General features: G+C 41.4%; 1 protein-coding gene across 4 annotated transcripts in view; it reads right to left on the bottom strand.

Moving 5' to 3' along the window:
* ARHGEF40 (Rho guanine nucleotide exchange factor 40) overlaps positions 1-17,932 on the bottom strand; it is a 143,306-nt gene that overhangs the window by 93,204 nt on the left and 32,170 nt on the right. For all 4 annotated transcript variants that reach the window (XM_077461169.1, XM_077461172.1, XM_077461170.1 and 1 more), the window contains 2 exons: positions 13,639-13,836; positions 10,218-11,907 (listed from right to left, as the gene is read on the bottom strand). In XM_077461169.1, the coding sequence (XP_077317295.1) occupies positions 10,218-11,907; positions 13,639-13,836 (1,888 nt within the window). The remainder of the gene's footprint in view (positions 1-10,217; positions 11,908-13,638; positions 13,837-17,932) is intronic.

The raw sequence follows: 17,932 nt of genomic DNA, 5'->3' as shown, positions 1-17,932 counted from the left end.
CCCACAAATGGGCACTGACTGGCAAAATTATGGTCCAGCTAAAAGAAAGTGATGCCCAGCAATGCCACCTATCAGTGTTATCAGTGCCACCCATTAGGGTCATCAGTGCCACCTCTCAGTGCCCATCCATGCCCATCAGTGCCCACCTATCAGTGACCATCAGTGCCCAGCTGTGCCACCTATCAGTGCCACCCATAAGTACCCAACAGTGCCACTTTTGAGTGCCCATCAGTGGCGCCTATGAGTGCCCATCAGTGCCACCTATGAGTGCCCATCAGTGCCGCATATCAGTGCCGCCTATCAGCGCCCATCAGTGCCGCCTATCAGTGCCCATCGTCAGTGCTCATCAGTGCCATCTAATTGGTGCTACCTCATCGGTACCCATCAGTGCAGCCATATCAGTGCCCATCACTGAAGAAGAAAACGTACTTATTTACAAAAAAATAACAGAAACAAAGAAAAACCTTGTTTTTTTCAAAATTTTCTTTTTTTTTATTTGTTGCGCAAAAAGTAAAAATCGCAGAGGTTATCAAATACCACCAAAAGAAAGTTCTATTTCTGGGAACAAAATGATAAAAAAATTTGTTTGAGTACAGTGTTGCATGACCGCGCAATTGTCATTCAAATTGCGACAGCGCTGAAAGTTGAAAATTGGCTTGGGCAGGAAGGTGTGTAAGTGCCTGGTATTGAAGTGGTTAATGATTATAGGTAGAAAAAAATTGATAAAGATGATATGGATTCCACAATTATTATATCTGTTGCATAACTGTCCAGTATGGCTCCCTCCTGAAATGTTTTAAACAAATAGACACCCTGTTCAGAGAACTTATTTGGAGATATAAACATCCCCGATTAGACTTGAAATTTTGCAGTTGCCTAAAGATGAGGGAGGTGTGGTTTGGTCTTATATATATTTTTTGGAACACTTAGGCCGCGTACACACGGGCGGACTGTTCGCCCAACTTTGTCCGTCAAACAGTTTCGGCAAACAGTCCGCTCAAAATTAGCATGGACGGACATGGCCACACACGACGAACGAACAGTTTGCTGAAACCGTGCGCGATGACGTGAACGGCACGTACGACGGGACGAAAAATACGACGTCCTATACACTGCATTATAACTTTCGGCGTGTAAATCCTTTCTGAGCATGCGCGGAACTTAGTTTGACGAACAAGCCTACACACGGGCGGACTGTTCGCTCAAACAAGGTTTCAGCGGACAGTTTTACGGAATTTCCGAAAAACCTTGTTCGTCAAACTGTCCGCTGAAACTGTCCGCTGAAAGCCCACACATGAGCGGACTGTCCGCCCAAACACTGTTCAGCGGACAAAGTTGGGCGAACAGTCCGCCCGTGTGTACGCGGCCTTATATGTTTTACATCACCTGTTGGTGTCTGGACAATTTATACATATAGAGTTTTGACTTATTAATTTTGGACTTATGTTTTAGCCCTTGTACACACGGTCAGACATTCCGACAACAAAATCCGTCGGATTTTGTCCGACGGATTTTGTCCTAAAATTGTGTTGCATACACACGGTCGGACAAAGTTGTCGGAAAATCCGATCGTACGTAATGTGATGACGTCATTTTGTTACGATGGGACTACGTTCAGGCAAGTAGCCAATAGCTTTGGTCTAGGAATTTGATCTGAGCATGCATGGCACTTTGTCCGATCGGAATTCTCTACACACAATCGGACAAAGTCCGATCGGATCATGTTGTCGGAAAGTTTTAGAGCCCAGCTCTAAAACTTTGTCCGTCGAAGCCCACACACAGTCGGATTATCCGACAACACGGTCAAATCAGACATTTTTCCGTTGGAATGTCCGACCGTGTGAACAAGGGCTTAGTGTTTTTGGATTCACATGAGTTTGGAGTCACTATTGTATCATTTAAATATTATTTTTTTTTTTTCAACATTTATTGGTGTAATTAAGTCCATCACTGTGGACTCATCCTCTTGTGGTATCAGTTATGCCACGTACACACGACCAGACTTTTCCAACTGCAAAGGTCCGACAGAGCGAATCCATGAGACAATTCAATCGTGTGTGGGCTCCATTGGACCTTTGCTGTCCAAAAATCTGATGGACTTTAGAAATAGAACATGTTTCAAATTTTTTCCCCGGACCCAGATCCTATCGAGAAATCCGCTCGTATGTATGCTAGTCCGATGGATGAAAACCGACGCTAGGGCAGCTATTGGCTACTGGCTATGAACTTCCTTATTCTAGTCCGGTCGTATGTCATCACGTTCAAATCCGTCTGACTTTGGTGTGATTGTGTGTGGCCAAGTCCGTTCATTTGGAAAGTCCGTCGGAATTCCGACGAAAGTCCAACGGAAAGACCGTCGGACCAAGTCCGTTGAAAAGTCTGCTCGTGTACACGGCATTAGAGGTTTTATATAGGTGTACCGTTACATTCACTTACCCCTTATTCAGGGTGTAGATGTATAATCACACCACACTGATCCAACTATTCATGGAGTTCCCTGGGCCATATAAGAGTGACCTGATAGATCACCATTTCGAATACAGGTAGCGCCAATTACCCTATTTCTGTCATATCTCTATTCTCAAGAGCTTTCTTATGGGAGCTTTTTAGGGGAGGCTGAAACCTTTATATTCTTCCTAAGCGCAGTACCCTCTATTTTTATCTATTACTATTCAAAAGGATACTGAATATGAGGGATACACTCAATATATGCCTATATGGAACAATTTGCAATTGCCTGAGGTTGCAAAGCTTGAAAATTTTAAATTTTGATTTATGGAAGAAGGCTGAAATTTTGCTTCTTTGTCAACTTTTTGACAATAAGGTTTTGCAACCATATGATAAACTGGCAGAAAGATATCATTTGCCTAATAAATTATTTTCAATAACTACAACTACAGCATGCTTTGCAGAGTTAAGCAAAGACTTTTTTTTTTAAATACAATCCCTCATCAATTTTAACTTTGGTAGTATCTGTAAAACACTTGAAACAGGGACTTATAGGGAGCATATATTCTTCTCTCCAAACAACAGTTAGAACTAATCCACAAATGGACAGCTTTGGATGGTGGTGTAGGGATCTAGAGACACTTAGGGACGAAGAGTGGGAACAAGCTCTGGAGCACCCATTTTAAGTATCCTTATCTTACTTACAATGCTTAACTCAGTTATTTATTATTCATAGATCCCACTATACCCCTTTAAAAATACACTCTTGGGGTAAAGCAGACACACCAAACTGTCCAAGGTGTACTATTGATAGAGGTACACATATACATAGGTTGTGGCAATATCCTAAACTGCATCACTACTGGAAGGGTGTATTTGATATTTTAAATTTGCTATGTATCACACAAATTCACTTTGAACCAAAAATAGCTTTGCTAGGGATTATATTGGAAGGCACCATCCCAGCTGAAATGAATGTGATATGGCTGAGAACTATGTATATGGCTCGTAAAATTATACTACAAAAATGGATATCAAAATATCCGCCAACTATAGATTAATGGATTAGGGTGATTAATCCTAATTTAAGACAAGAGAAATTGACATATAAACTTAGGAGGAGCTCTAAAAAATTCTTAAAAATTTGGCATTGGTGGCTAGTCTCCAACTTGTCTGAACAATCAATTGAGTGAATTAATGATACCAAAGAAAGCTAATAATAATACAAGAGGGGGATAAGCATAAGTATATATATATATATATATATATATATATATATATATATATATATATATATATATATATATATATATATATATATATATATATATATATATTATATTAAGGCGTATTAATGAGAAGAATGGTCTTTAGTGAAGAAGGAAGCATTTTCTGGTGGGCGCAATTAGGCAAAATAGGAAATGCGCTTTTTTTTCCTTTTTTTTGTGAGGTCTGATGGAGGGTGGGTTTGTGGGAAATGTATGTGTATTTTTTTTGTTACTTTTGCATCTTGTTACTTTATGAAAAAAAACTATATAAAATTATCTGATTGAAAAAAAGAAGTTCTGGAATAAATGACTACATTGAAATTGTAATTTTTCTGGAATAATACAAGGTCCTTATAAAGATGTATAGTGTTCCAAATAATGGTAGACATGAAAGTGATGTTGGGCAACTGGTATCAGAGTGGAATCACCACAGGTCATAGACGTACAGAGAAATTTGTCTATATTAGGCCCTGTTCACATCTGAGCATTTTGAAATAGAGAGCAGAATTATTTCTTAATGGCACCCCACATGCAGTGTGATTTTGCCACAATAAATATTTGATGAAATTATGAATCTTGGAGGTCCAACACTCAATTCACAGAAGATTGAACATCAATCTGTTAGAACTTTGAAAAGGTATGAACGGAGAACAAGGTGACAGCCTTACAAAACTGGGCTACAGAGGCCTGGTGCCGAAATACCAAGGAAACTTCTAACAATCTTGTGGAAAAGGGCAAGAGGTGATTTGTCCTTGAGAATGTAAGCTCTAAAAATCTGATTTCTTATCCACCTCGTGATGGTAGACTTGAAAACTGGGTATCCCTTGCAAGGACCAAAAGACAGGAAAAAAAGGAAATCTGTCTGTCTCATCAAAGCTGTAGCTTTGTGATTGTTGTCTTTGTGAAGTAAAAGCTGCCAACTCAGACACATGTCAAACAGAATTGATAGCAACCAAAAAAAACTACTTTGTGGGAGAGGCCATCTAAGTACATATCCGTGATGGGTTTTAAGAGTGATTTCTGCAGGGCAGAGAGAACCAAGATGAGACCCCAAGGAAGCACAGGTTTTGCAATGGGGACTTAATGTGAGATACATCTTGAAGAAAAGTGTTTACAAGGAAGAGCAAAGCCAGAGATCTTTGAAAACCTGTCCTTTCAGAGTGCTTAAGGCCATGTTCTGGTGAAGACCTGCTTTTAGGAAGGCCAGAATGCGAGGGCAAAGTGCCATTGAAGTGCCTGTGTTCACACCAGGGAAAAAAGCATTTCCAGGTAAAATAGAAGATCTTTTGTGTCTTTTTTTGCTTTTAGCAAGGCAGGAATAACAGACTCAGAGACCACTATCTTTTAAGGCCTGGACTTCAACAGCCATGCTGTTGAAGCCAGAGACTGAGAAGCAAGATGAAATAGAAGGCCCTAAAACAGCAGATCTGGCCTGCTGGGAAAGGCCAGGGGTCATCTGCTAAAAGTCGTAGTAGTAGTAGTTTGCGTACCAGTTTCTTATGAGCCAGTTTGATGCAACGAGAATCACTGTTTTCCTCTCTTGCTGTATTTTTTTGAGCAGATGAGGCAAAATTCATACTGGAGGAAAGGCTTAGATTAGCATTAGATGCATCCATGGCCAGTGTCATAGGATCCTTGGTCCTGGTTTCAAACAGAGGTAGTTTATGATTGAATCTGGAGGCTAGGATGTCTACATCCAGGCACCCCTTTTTTTGGCCTATCAGATTAAAGATGGCTGTGTTAATTTGCCTTGATCCAGGCAGTGGTAGTGCGCTTTCCAGTTGTTCACTCTTGTGGACTGCAGAGATCCCTTGACAGTTCATTTCTGTCCAGGAATATCTAGTTTGCTTCCTTCAAGGATGCACAACTCCTAGTGCCCTCTTGGACATTGATGTAAGCTACAGCTGCAGCATTGTCAGACTTTACCCTGAATGGGTTTCCTTGCAAAAGGAGGATCTAGTATTGCAGAGCCATCCAAACTGTTGTGAGCTTCAGCATGCTGATCAGAAGCTTGGCTTCCACAGGTGACCATGTTCCCTGGACTGTGAGGGACTGGTGCACTCTTCCCCAGTCTAAAAGACTGCCATTTGCTGTTATCACTTTCCAGTGATATAGAAAAAAATACTTCTCTATTGTTAAGGCAAGGTCTGGAGATCCAACAAGTCACAGAATTCCTTGCTTGGATAGACAGCTTCATTAGCAGACCGAGAGAAGGACCGTACTTGTTGCAGGTCGACAAGATATTGTGTTGCAGAGGTCTTGAATGAAATTGGGCAAATGGGAAGGAGACTACTATGAGGCCTAAAACTTTCATGGAGAATCTCATTATGCTATGTCTTTTTGACCTCAATTCTCAAGTGTGGGCTCTGAGAAAAATAATTTTATTTTTTTGGAAAGAAAACCTTTGTTTGAGATGTTTCCAGGACCAGACTCACGTATTCCAGGCAAAGAGAAGGTTAAAAAGCAGATTTTATTTATTTTTTGATCACCCAATCAAAAGCAAGGATCATCCTGATTGTCCTGTGAACGTTTGCCGACATCTAGAAGGGAGATGAGACCTTCAAGAGCAGGTCGTTTAGACGACATGTGACCTGGATGCCCTGAGTTCTGAGAAGGGCAAGAAGAGGTACTATGATCTTTGTGCATACTCTGAAAACAAAGGATAGGCGAAAAAGCCAGTGTGACAAACTGGAAGAAATTGGCCCTCCAAAGTGCAGAATGTTCTGGTGAGGTGGATAAATGTCAACATGCAGACAGGCATCTTGAATGTCTACAGATGCCTTGTATTCCCCTTGTTTTAGAGAGGTAATTACCAACCTTGTGGATTACATGCAAAATTTAGGAATTTTTATTTGTTAGGGGATGTTAAGTCCAGAATTTTGCAAATCTGTCTTTGGTTTAAAAGAAGAAAGCAGTAGGGTTAGAATTTTGAACTCGATCAGTGGCAAGGAGAGACAGAATAGAGTAAAACTTTGCAACATATCTCTTTGACAAAAGTCAATCAAGCAATTGAATTCTGTTGGAAAATAATTGTATATATATATATATAACTATATATACCACAGCATGAACAAACCCAAATGTAGTAAAATAAAGTGCTAATAAAATAAAGTGCTAATACTGTGCACAAAACATGTAAACAGAAAATGTGAAAAAATATAAATGAATGAACAAGCATGTGCCCAGTGAAAGTTTATTTACATGTTTTTATTATTTATTTACATTTATCTTATATACCTTATATATATTTTCATTTCATTTCATTTTTTTATTTTCATTATTTCTATTTATTATATATTTTTTCAATTACATTTTTATTCATTTTTTATTTAATTACATTATTTATATTCTATGTATTTTTAGTTTTACCAGTTTTGACTACATTAATGTGTTTGGAATGTATCACATTCATTGATTGTTTTAGTTATACAATATCTGTCAGGGATTTTTAAGTATCCAGCTGTATTAATGCTGTTAACACGTCTGCTGTTAAGGAAGTGTTCCTGCCTGGGTGTATTTGAAGGGAAGTGCACCCAGTGGAAAGGAGGTCACGGTCATGTGAATGGGCGGAGTCCGCACATGGCTTTTTCACAGTGATGCCAGGAGTCTTGCTTTTAATTAAACGCCAGGTGCAGATTACAGCACCACAGTGACATCACGTCCGACTTATGTTTGAATGCAACCAAGGTTGTGAGAGAACCTGTTGCTTCTTACAACGAGCGGACTGTCTGTTGATACTACATTCTTTCGTTTTTACCATGGAACATTATAAGTTTGAATTTTATTGAATAAACAAGATGTATTACACTATGTGGGCTCTCTCTTCATGTGTCCAGGTTTGATACAGCACAGGAAGAATCGTATCTTGGAGTTGGCGTCCCATCACCCTGCTCACCAGACTAAGCCTGTGTTGACCCACAATGCCGTCCTGCTTGAGGGGTCCATTGGATCTGGTGAGGTCAACCACTTCAGGGGAAGGGGGGGACACTTTACCATTTATGTGAATACCTACTATTGCAGCACTTTGGTAATCGTCAGCACAGCAGCACTTGTGAAGGAGGCTTTGCCATTGGAACTTTATTCATGCAATTTTGCACATTTATTTGAACTTTTACTAGCCACATGCTTGTTCACTAATTTATATTTTTTTTACTCTTTTTTCCGTTTCCGTGTTTTGTGCACAGTATTAGCACTTTATTTTACTACATTTGGGTTTGTTCGCACTGTGGTATATATATATATATATATATATATATATATATATATATATATATATATATATATATATATAGTATATGGTATATATAGTTATATATACAATTCATTTCCATATGTTTGACTTTTATGATGCACAGCAGCGGCAAGTTTAATCCCAATTTTACACGTAACTCGGGTGATTGATGGTTTAATAATAAATTTAATTCTGTTGAGTGGGGACTACCAAATAGCAATAAAAATGTTGCTGGTCTCTGCAGAAACAGTTCATTCAATGCATGACCGGATTTACCTTTAGCTATGTAGTACAAAGGCCTCCCTGATTACATATGAATTGAAAGTGGTTAGGTTTGACTTCCTATTATATGGTTTTGGTTAATCTAAAGTAAAGTTGTACAAGAAAATTGTATAATGTATGGCCAGCCTAAAAGGATATACAAGAATGCCTGAACATATTAACAAATATTTTCTAAGAATATTGAGAATAAAAACTGCTCCCTTATGTATTTCCATTGTGTATTTAGCTGTTTGACTGGAGTTATTAGATAAGAGGTTTGGCAGCTAAACACTTTGGGCTTCAGTTTGCAGAAAGCTTTTTTTGTGCTCATGAAAATGATATAAGTATTATTTTTCTATATTTGGTGGTTGGTATGAATTTTATCTTATATTTGTTGTTATGCTTGTTTGCCCATGCATATGGCACACTCTGCCTTATTGTAAGTATTTGATAAAGCAACCCCATAAACATATACAAGACAAGTAAGCCAAACACATTACAAAATATCTCACTAGGGACAAGTTTGAAATTGTTTAGAATCAGGTTTGGGTGCAATCCCGAAAGCCAGGTGTCATTCCTGGTTCAATGAGTTGCAGGCGGGGGATTCATTGCCATGCATCTGATGTTACAAATGGGCAGGGATGCTCATGACATCATTGACCTAATAGGTCTACATGGCTAATGTCATTGCCCTAATATTGCTATTAGGTCAATGATGTCATGAGCATCTCCACTCCTTTTGTAAGGTCAGATGCATGCTGGGGAATTTTCCACATGCAGCTCATTGGACCAAGACTGACAGCTGGCTTCCTGGTTCAGATACGACCCGGGTTCCAAACAAATGCAAGCTCATTCCTACTTCTCACTATACAAACAAGGATCCTCTGCATCAAATCTGGAACACTGTATAGGGCTTAGGGTGCTGCACCCGTTGCATTCTCCATAGGGAATTATACACAAATAAGTTGCTGCAAATGAACTATTGTATTAGAAGCAACATGATTCAATTTTCTTTAGATTTACCTTCAACTATGTATTGCAATGGCCTACCTGCGTAAAAATTTAACGTGTTTAGGTTTGACCTCAAATTATACGGTTTTGGTAAATCTAAAGGAAAATTGTATAATGTATGGCCAGCCTTTGTCTGTATTATGTGAGAATCATACCTTTGTTTTAAAATTAGGATATATTAACATGTGGTTCTTAGCTATCAAAACACCTGGAATAAGAACTGTGTCATACTAGATTCACACCTATGAGCTGCCTTAACGAGCATTAGCACAAAGCAATAGTAATGTGTGTTGTGTTGTGCTGCCAGAGTTTATTCTGACGGAAAATCCGGTCGTGTGTACCTGGCCTCAGTTTCTGTACTGTTACATAGCAACAAGTCAGATTCCAGTTTTCACTATCCACCATTTTTTAGTCCAAATGTGAATTAAATGTGGTGCCATGAGGAAATACAAACTATTCAAGGAAGTTTTTGCCTCAGGCACATTCGTTCCCAACGATGATGCTTGAGAAGTTGTCCATATAAGCAACCTAAAGACTGAGGTACATGGGCACACAGCTTTGCTGGAGGAGTTGCATCATGAAGCTTAGTGTTTGGTTCTGGGTCTGAGTTCAGTTGTTCCACGGAGCTGCTAAGTACATAGCTATTCACCTCTTTACATAAGCGCTATGCACAGAGATTCTAGACAAGATACTCATGGAACATTTTAACTTTCCGGTCTACTATCCTAAGGTAATGAGTTGGTTTAAGGCTGCTTGTATGGCCCATTAAATCCTAAGTGGTGTGTGACCTGAATGAAGATGGACACCTGCATTAGCACTGAACTCCAGTGAAATGAACCTGTCCTTGGTGTCCCTTTGTACCCTGCAGCAGCCATGCTCCACATGGGGATCAGTGAACGCTATGAGAATACCTACATTCAAACTATGCTTGACATTGCTATAAACAAAAAATATACATATTCCACATAACAATGTCTATTTTTAAATTTCCCGTTTACCTTTGGATGCAGTTTCAAGTTCAGGTTCTTCTTGCTGGGTATCTGTTTTATTCTGTCCAACCTTGTGAGTTGCTTTCCTTGCTTCAGTCCTTATGGGTCCCCTCCCCCTCTTGTTCCTCTTTTTCCTCCTTCCTCTTCCAGTCTTATGGGATAAATCAGCAACCTGACTCCAAACTGGATGCTTTTCTTTTTGTGGGTGTTTTTTTGTTTCATTAGATGGAACCTCAACATTTTCTGTTGCCGTGTCCCCTTCTTTTTCTCCTTCCTTTTGTATCCTTGATGTCTCCTGGCCATCCGCCCATGTTCTGCCTTTCCTGGTCAGCGAAGATTCTCTTGAATCACAGACCTCCGGCAGAGTGTCCAGTGGCAGTTTAGCTTCTTTAGGTGACTGTTTTGTAAAGTCCGGCTGGGATTCACTTTGACAACTATCTGCAGAACTGGAATTATTATTTGTAGATGTTTCTGTTTGTTTTTCTACAGGTAGCTGCAAACTGTCTCCAGTTGGAATTCTTTGGCAATCAGAAGCATCTCCAGTGCCTTCTATAGAAAGCAATTCCTCTCTTTCTTTAAGGCTATCAACTTTTAAAGAACATTCTTTAAGTGTCTCTGATAAGCGGTCCTCTTCCTGAGAACCTTTTCTGCTGACAGATCTCTCAGTAACCCAGGAAGGTGCCCTGTTTTCCTCTGAACAGTCTTTATCAACCCATAACTGTCTTTCAGAAGAACCCCAAATCCGTCTCTGAGGAATTATGTCTCTCTCTTGCCTTTGAAGGAGATCCAAACCTTTTCTCCACTCAGCCAACACATCAGTCTCATTGGAATAACTTGTTGTCTCAACATCCCAGTAATTCTGTCCCTCTGCTGCAGACTGTGCTTGGTCTTCAGCTTCTCCTGTGCAAAATCTGTCTTCCCATATCTCCTGGGATCTTCCCTTTAAAGTGCTCAAAGAACCTACCTTTCCTGGCTTCTTCGGATGCAGCCATGCCTGGTGTCCTTTCTTTTTACCTTTTCTACTTGGGGCAGTCTTGGCTCGTGATGCCCATGTGTCTCTGGGACTTTCAACTTTTAATACTAATTCTGCATGTGGTGGGCTGAGTTCAACATACTCCCCCTCTACTGAGTCTGTCACTGAGCCAGAGACGGGGGATACAGCACCATCTCTCCAGCCCATAGTCTCATTTTGAATATTTGAAAATGACAATTGAGCACCAATTTTGGGGTCCACCAAATCTCCAATGGCAATCCCTCCATCACCAGGGCTTCTGTATTCTAGTGGTGGCATTAGAGGCCCTGGAGTGCATTTCCTTCCTACAATGAAGCCTTCTTTGTGAATAAAACGGGGATATATTATTTCAGACCATGGTAGACGAAGGACTTTTTCCTCTACGGCTGCTAGACAGTTCTCAAGACGCACAGTACTACGGTCTTTATTGATACTGTTAAGCCATTCAGCAGAAAAGAGAAATGAATGAGAAGATTCGGGCACCACAATCTCCTGGACACCACTTCCATCTTGAGAAAGGCACTTTAGTACAAGTCTTGGAGAACATTCCAAGTATGGCACCACTTGCAAGTAGAAATCCCCATTTTTCAGAAAATGCCAAGGAAGGGATGACAGCTGAATGAGGACCTTCTCACCAAGGCAAAGCGGCCAGCCTTCATGGAAGAAGAGAAACCCACTGTACTGAGACTGGGAAAAAAAAGAGTATAATCAGGGATTAAAATAAACAGAAGATCTAAAAGAATACAGTAATAAAAGATAACACATAGACATGTACAAATGCAAGTTTAAAGCAATTTACAGTGCTGCTGAGTTCCCTCTCTAACACCTATCAGTCAGAATAAAAATTAACAAAATATCAAATGTAACAAAATCATTTAAAGGGCACAACTTAACAGTCAACTGAGACAAATCTAAAGTATACTAGCAAATCAATAATTCTAGCTAAACAGGGATGCTTGTTATCAGGGGCTGTTATAATAATAAAAAGATCACACCAGTCCCCAGCAATCTTGTTAACATAGAATTCAAACCAAAGAAAAAATAGGTAAACTTTTTTCTAGTTTTTTACAGAGTGAGGAAGAGGTGGAAACTTCTCATTAGGAGCTATACATTCATTATTTGTCCTAGCAGCCACTGTCTCCAAGACAAAATGTGGTTGTAAATTCTGAATTTTATAGCTGACACCGAAACAAGAGGTGATGGGAAACCTTTGAATTTGGAAACCTGTTCAGCGACAGTTATCATAGATATTTTCCCCTTTGATTTTGGTGACAGTCCTTATGTCTCAGGTGCAGAATGTGAGGGAAGTTCTTGATGGGTTCAAAGACAACAAATAAAACAGTTACCGTATATACTCGAGTATAGGCCGACCCGAATATAAGCCGAGGCCCCCAATTTACCCCCAAAAAAACTGGCAAACTTATTGACTCGTGTATAAGCCGAGGGTGAGACATGCCTGTCCATCCCTGTGTGTGTGTCCGTCCATCCCTGTGTGTCCGTCCATCCCTGTGTGTCCGTCCATCCCTGTGTGTCCGTCCATCCCTGTGTGTCCGTCCATCCATCCCTGTGTGTGTGTGTGTCCATCCATCCATCCATCCCTGTGTGTGTGTGTCTCCATCCATCCATCCATCCATCCCTGTGTGTGTGTGTCTCCATCCATCCATCCATCCATCCATCCCTGTGTGTGTGTGTCTCCATCCATCCATCCATCCATCCCTGTGTGTGTCTCCATCCATGTGTGTGTGTGTGTGTGTGTGTGTGTGTGTGTGTGTGTGTGTGTGTGTGTGTGTGTGTGTGTGTGTGTGTGTGTCCAGCCTACCTTTGTCCCGAGCCTCCGTCCCGTGCCTTGCCTCCTTGCCTCCGTCCCGTGCCGTGCCTTGCCTCCTTGCATCCGTCCCGTGTCGTGCCTTGCCTTGCCCCCGTCCCGTCCCGTCCCGTGCCGTGCCGTCCCGTGCCCTCTTCGTCGGCGGCCATTGTAAAGTTCAAAAGCTGCGCCGCCGCCTTCGCCTGTGATAGGCGGAACACTGAATTTCCCAGCAGCCTGTGTTCCGCCTATCACAGACGTCGTATCATCCTCGTCCGTAGTACGAGGATGATACGACGTCCGTGATAGGCGGAACACAGGCTGCTGGGAAATTCAGTGTTCCGCCTATCACAGGCGAAGGCGGAGCCGGAGGCGCGGCTTTTGAATAGAATGGCCGCTGTCTGTCTGCTCGACACGCTGATCGAGCGGGCAGACAGCGATGACTCGAGTATAAGCCGAGGGGGGCACTTTCAGCCTCAAAAAAGAGGCTGAAAATCTCGGCTTATACTCGAGTATATACGGTATGCTCCCTTTAGCTGAAACATAAAAATAGGCTTCTCTGGAGTTCTGGACTAGGTTTTGTAAGAATTACTGTAGAGTGAAGTGAGACTTACACATGCCTGATGTTGTACATTTTGCAGAATTCTCTTGGCTGGTATGAGGAATTCAAAGGTATATCTGAGAGGATCCTCACGATAAGTCCTCTCTAGTACTGAGAACACCTGGGTCAGGAGAGTCGGAGCGGTCACCTCAAAGGGTGGGTACAGGGATGACAGGGTGCTCTGTAAGCAATCCTCCACTGACTGAGGGGTCTGAAAAATATAAAAGTTTCACCAATCATCCTTTATACAGACAACATCAATACATTTTACGAGATACACATAAACTTTCACATTATCACAGTAGGGAACATAAAAAGCTATTCAATATAAAAAGAAGATTTCCTCGCAGATTCATTTGGAAGCAAAAACACAGTCTAAAGCCTAATACACACGTTCAGATTTTCGGCAGGGAATTGTGTGATGACAGACTGTTTGCCTAAAATTAGTATGCTCCTTCAGACAATTGTCCAACTTTTGGTCAACAAATGTTGGTTAGCAGGCTAGTAAATTTTCGTTGGACAACGATCTGTTGTCAGATTTTCATATTGTGTGTACACAAGTCTGTCACACAAAAGTCCAAAGTACAAACACACATGCTCGGAATCAATGCTCACCAAACACGACAATAACAGAAGGTGCCCAAAGGGTGGTGCTCAAAAGCTGAAATTCCACGCAGTACGTCACGTTTGCGTTTGTTGGTCGACAATTGTGTGCCGTTAGTATGCAAGACAAAATCCAGGCACGCGCCCTTCGAACAAAAGTCTGAGGCTTTGTCTGCCGAAAATCTGATCGTGTGTACGAGGCTTAAGGCTCCATGGCTTAAAAAACATTGCTTCTACAGGAGTTTTGTGTTCTGCCTGTAGAAGCTACTCAATGTTATACTATGTGTCCATGCACATTAGGACGTTAAGAGGCATATTTTGAGTTTAACGTTTAGAGGCAGAAAAAAAAAAAAACTCTTCTGGTTTGCGTTTCTGATTGGAGCTTGGAGGCAGAAATAATGTAAAACTCTCCTAAACTCATCCAAACTTTGTACAAAAAATGCTCTATATGAGTGTTTTTTTACTCCCGAGAGAACAGACATTTTTTTAAGCCCAGTGTGCATGGAGCCTAAGGCCTCATGCACATTTGAGCTCAAAAACTCTGCTTTTACTGGCGTCCGAGGTTTCGTTTTCTGCCTCTATGCACCCCTCCATGTTAACCTATGTGTCCATCCATACATAGGAGTTTAGAGGCAGCAGAAGAAAAAAAAAGACTTTTGCGTTCAGGAGAGGCTCTTTTTAGAGGTGCTCAATAGCGCCTAAACGTGCATTAACTCTGGACGAATTTAGGCACCTATAGAATGTATTATCACCAGACATGGGAACGAGCATGCAATAACACAACGTTTTATTGCTTCTAAACACCTGTAGGACAAAAAAAGCATCATTAGACTATAGTGTACATGAAACCTATGAGATTCGGAGGTTATCTGCAGGTCCCAGGACTCGACCAAGATCTGGAAGCTGCATATCACAAGACAGGGGTCCCAGTGGTGAAAGATGGTTGCCAAATTCACCGATGTATAAATGAAAATGGAGCTGTTCCTTTAGGCAGCCAAAATTATTTTGCCTACAGTACATTAAAGAAATTTTCTCCTTAGGAATATATGTAGGACAATTTATAAAGACCCCTCCACGAAGCACAGCAACATAAAGAAGTCTCCACAATTTCACATTATTCCTGCAATGCAGCTGAAGTTTGCTAGTAGCTTATCTAATACTTTTATTGGTAGTCTTTATTAAATATGAAAAAGAGTAAAGCAGACCATACACTGATGAATCTGTGAAAATTCAAGCCGTGGGTGGTCCTGCAAACAAAACGCTACTCAACTTCAACTGACAAATGAAAGCTGCCGGGTGGAAAATTGTTGGCTGAACAGTGACTTTATCCTATCAAAAACAGATACAGTCATTATTTTGGTATACAGGAAAATGTAGATGTTGTGGATGCTTGAATGTAATAGCTGACAATGGCTGGATGAGAAAAATCTATGTGTATATATGCCCAGCCTTATGCAGGCCATACATAGATCCAATTCCTAACAAATTTTCTTTCGAAAATCAGACATTTAGTGCATTTTGTGATCCGATGATGCCAGCATTGATTTGGAAATTCGACCAACCAAGCCTTCAATTTCACTTCATGTTGCTACAGAAAATAATTTTCGTGGCTTAGAATCTTCTTCTCTTTCCAGGAATTTTCTTTTCTTGCCATAATGCGCATTTCTTTTTCAATTATAACTCTTGGATGATTCTCCCATCATTGATTAGAAAATCATTTGTTTTTTAAAAAATTTCCAACATGTCTGATCACTCAGATTCAAAGGCAAAAATTGGCCATTGCTGCAGTCCAGTAATAATTTGTGAAATTCGAACTAAAATTATTAGAAATTCGACCCATGTATGGCTGGCTTTATAACTATCACTATAAGAAAATCAGATGAACGTTTTCATTTGAGGGAGGATTGTACGATTTTCTGAACTTTCGATGGCCAATTCTGACCTTTTGAATGAAAATTTCCAAAGGGACAAGCGCCAAAATGTTTCTCGTACAGAAACAGAACGAACAATTTTTGTTTTAATTTGTCCTGTTTTCGTATGAGAAATATCATAAACAACAAATAAAAAAAAAAAGCCTTTGTCATACAAGAATTTCCATGCATTATTTCTATCCTTGGCTCCGACTTGCTGTGAAACATCGAGGAAAATCATCTGAGCCTTCGCCCGTTTTTCTCATATTGTGTACAGGGCATAAGTCTCTGATGATGTTGCCAATGCTTATGAGGGAGCTTTGCCTGTTCAAACAGGGAGCCTTATAGTACCGTATGTCACAATCTAGCTAAGTAGAAAACCCCTTCCTTCCGAATACTCTTAAGCCAGCCATTGATGGCTCAAGTCTCAGCCAGTTCAGCATTCCCAGTTTAATCCATGTATGGGCAGGATGACTGTACCCGAGTCGATCCATCAATCGACTTGATCAATCAATCGATTTCTGTCATGTGATTATTGGCAGCGCCTATAGCGGTTAGCAGTAATCACTGTGTTTTCCCAGCAGGGATGGCTCCCAGTGCCCCCCCCCCCCCCCCCCGAGAAAACACAATAGCTCTGCAGGAGGGACTCCCCTATTACTGACTGTGATGCTGCGGGAATCAAGCGATTTTCTTTCCTGCAAACCATAGTTGCAGAAAAGAAAATCGCATCATCTATGTTCTATCCAAATGGTTGTCATTATTCGGTCATGAAAAGAATATGTGGAGGTGTCTGCTCAAAACTGTAACTTGGTAGTTCACTGAGTAACCACCCCTACCAAAAGATAATTGCCAAAGATATTGACAGTGATGGCCCATCCAAAGGGGGCACACGGGCACCGCCCCCTATCCATGCGTTCGCCCCCCCCCTAATCTACATGCGGGACGCCGGACACATGGATTCCAATGGAGGTTTTTTTTAAGCACGTTATAAGAGCCTGAGGCTCTAATTGGCTTCAAAAAAGCGTGAGCTCAGGGTGGAGCACTGTGCCCTGAGCCCACCCACTTGTGTGACAATAATGAATTAATATTCACTATTGTCTTCCTGATTCTCCTCCTGGCAATTCAGGAAGCAGTTCCTAAGACCCGATTGGCCAGGGAGGCTTAAGCCCCGTACACACGAGAGGACTTATGTCCGACAGACTTCCGAAGGAGTTCTGCCGGAGTTCTGCCGGAGTTCCGACAGAGTTCTGACGGACTTTTCGGCTGAGCGGACTTAGCCACACACAATCACACTAAACTCCGACGGATTCGAACGTGATGACGTACGACTGGATTCGAATAAGGAAGTTCATAGCCAGTAGCCAATAGCTGCCCTAGCGTCGGTTTTAGTCCGTCGGAGTAGCATACACACGAGCGAATTTTTCGAAGGGACCGGGTCCGGCGGAGCTCCGTCGGAAAAATTTGAAGCATGTTCCATATTCTAAAGTCCGTCAGACTTTGGTGAATCAAAAGTCCGTTGCAGCCCACACACGATCAAATAGTCTGACGGAATCAGTCCGTCGGACTTTGGATGTTGAAAAGTCCGCTCGTGTGTACGGGGCATTAGGATTCATGGCCAATTGGGTCTTAGTCAGGACCCACTTCCTGTTGGGCCTGAAGGAGAAGCAATTGCCCCAGAGCGGGGAGCTGCAGCCCCGATCCATATCTTCCTAAGGGAGGCCTCTGATAACCGCCGCATTCCCGTCCCTCTCCTGCGGGGAGGATCACTGCATTCCTGTCCGTCTCCCGCTGGCG

This window comes from Lithobates pipiens, unplaced genomic scaffold, assembly GCF_037356315.1.
Source record: "Lithobates pipiens isolate NorthernLeopardFrog02 unplaced genomic scaffold, aLitPip1_a1.2 Scaffold_3, whole genome shotgun sequence".
In the NCBI taxonomy this organism is placed as follows: Eukaryota; Metazoa; Chordata; class Amphibia; order Anura; family Ranidae; genus Lithobates; species Lithobates pipiens.
Note: the sequence above shows the minus strand (reverse complement) of the source record. Positions and strands in the feature narration are given on the sequence as shown.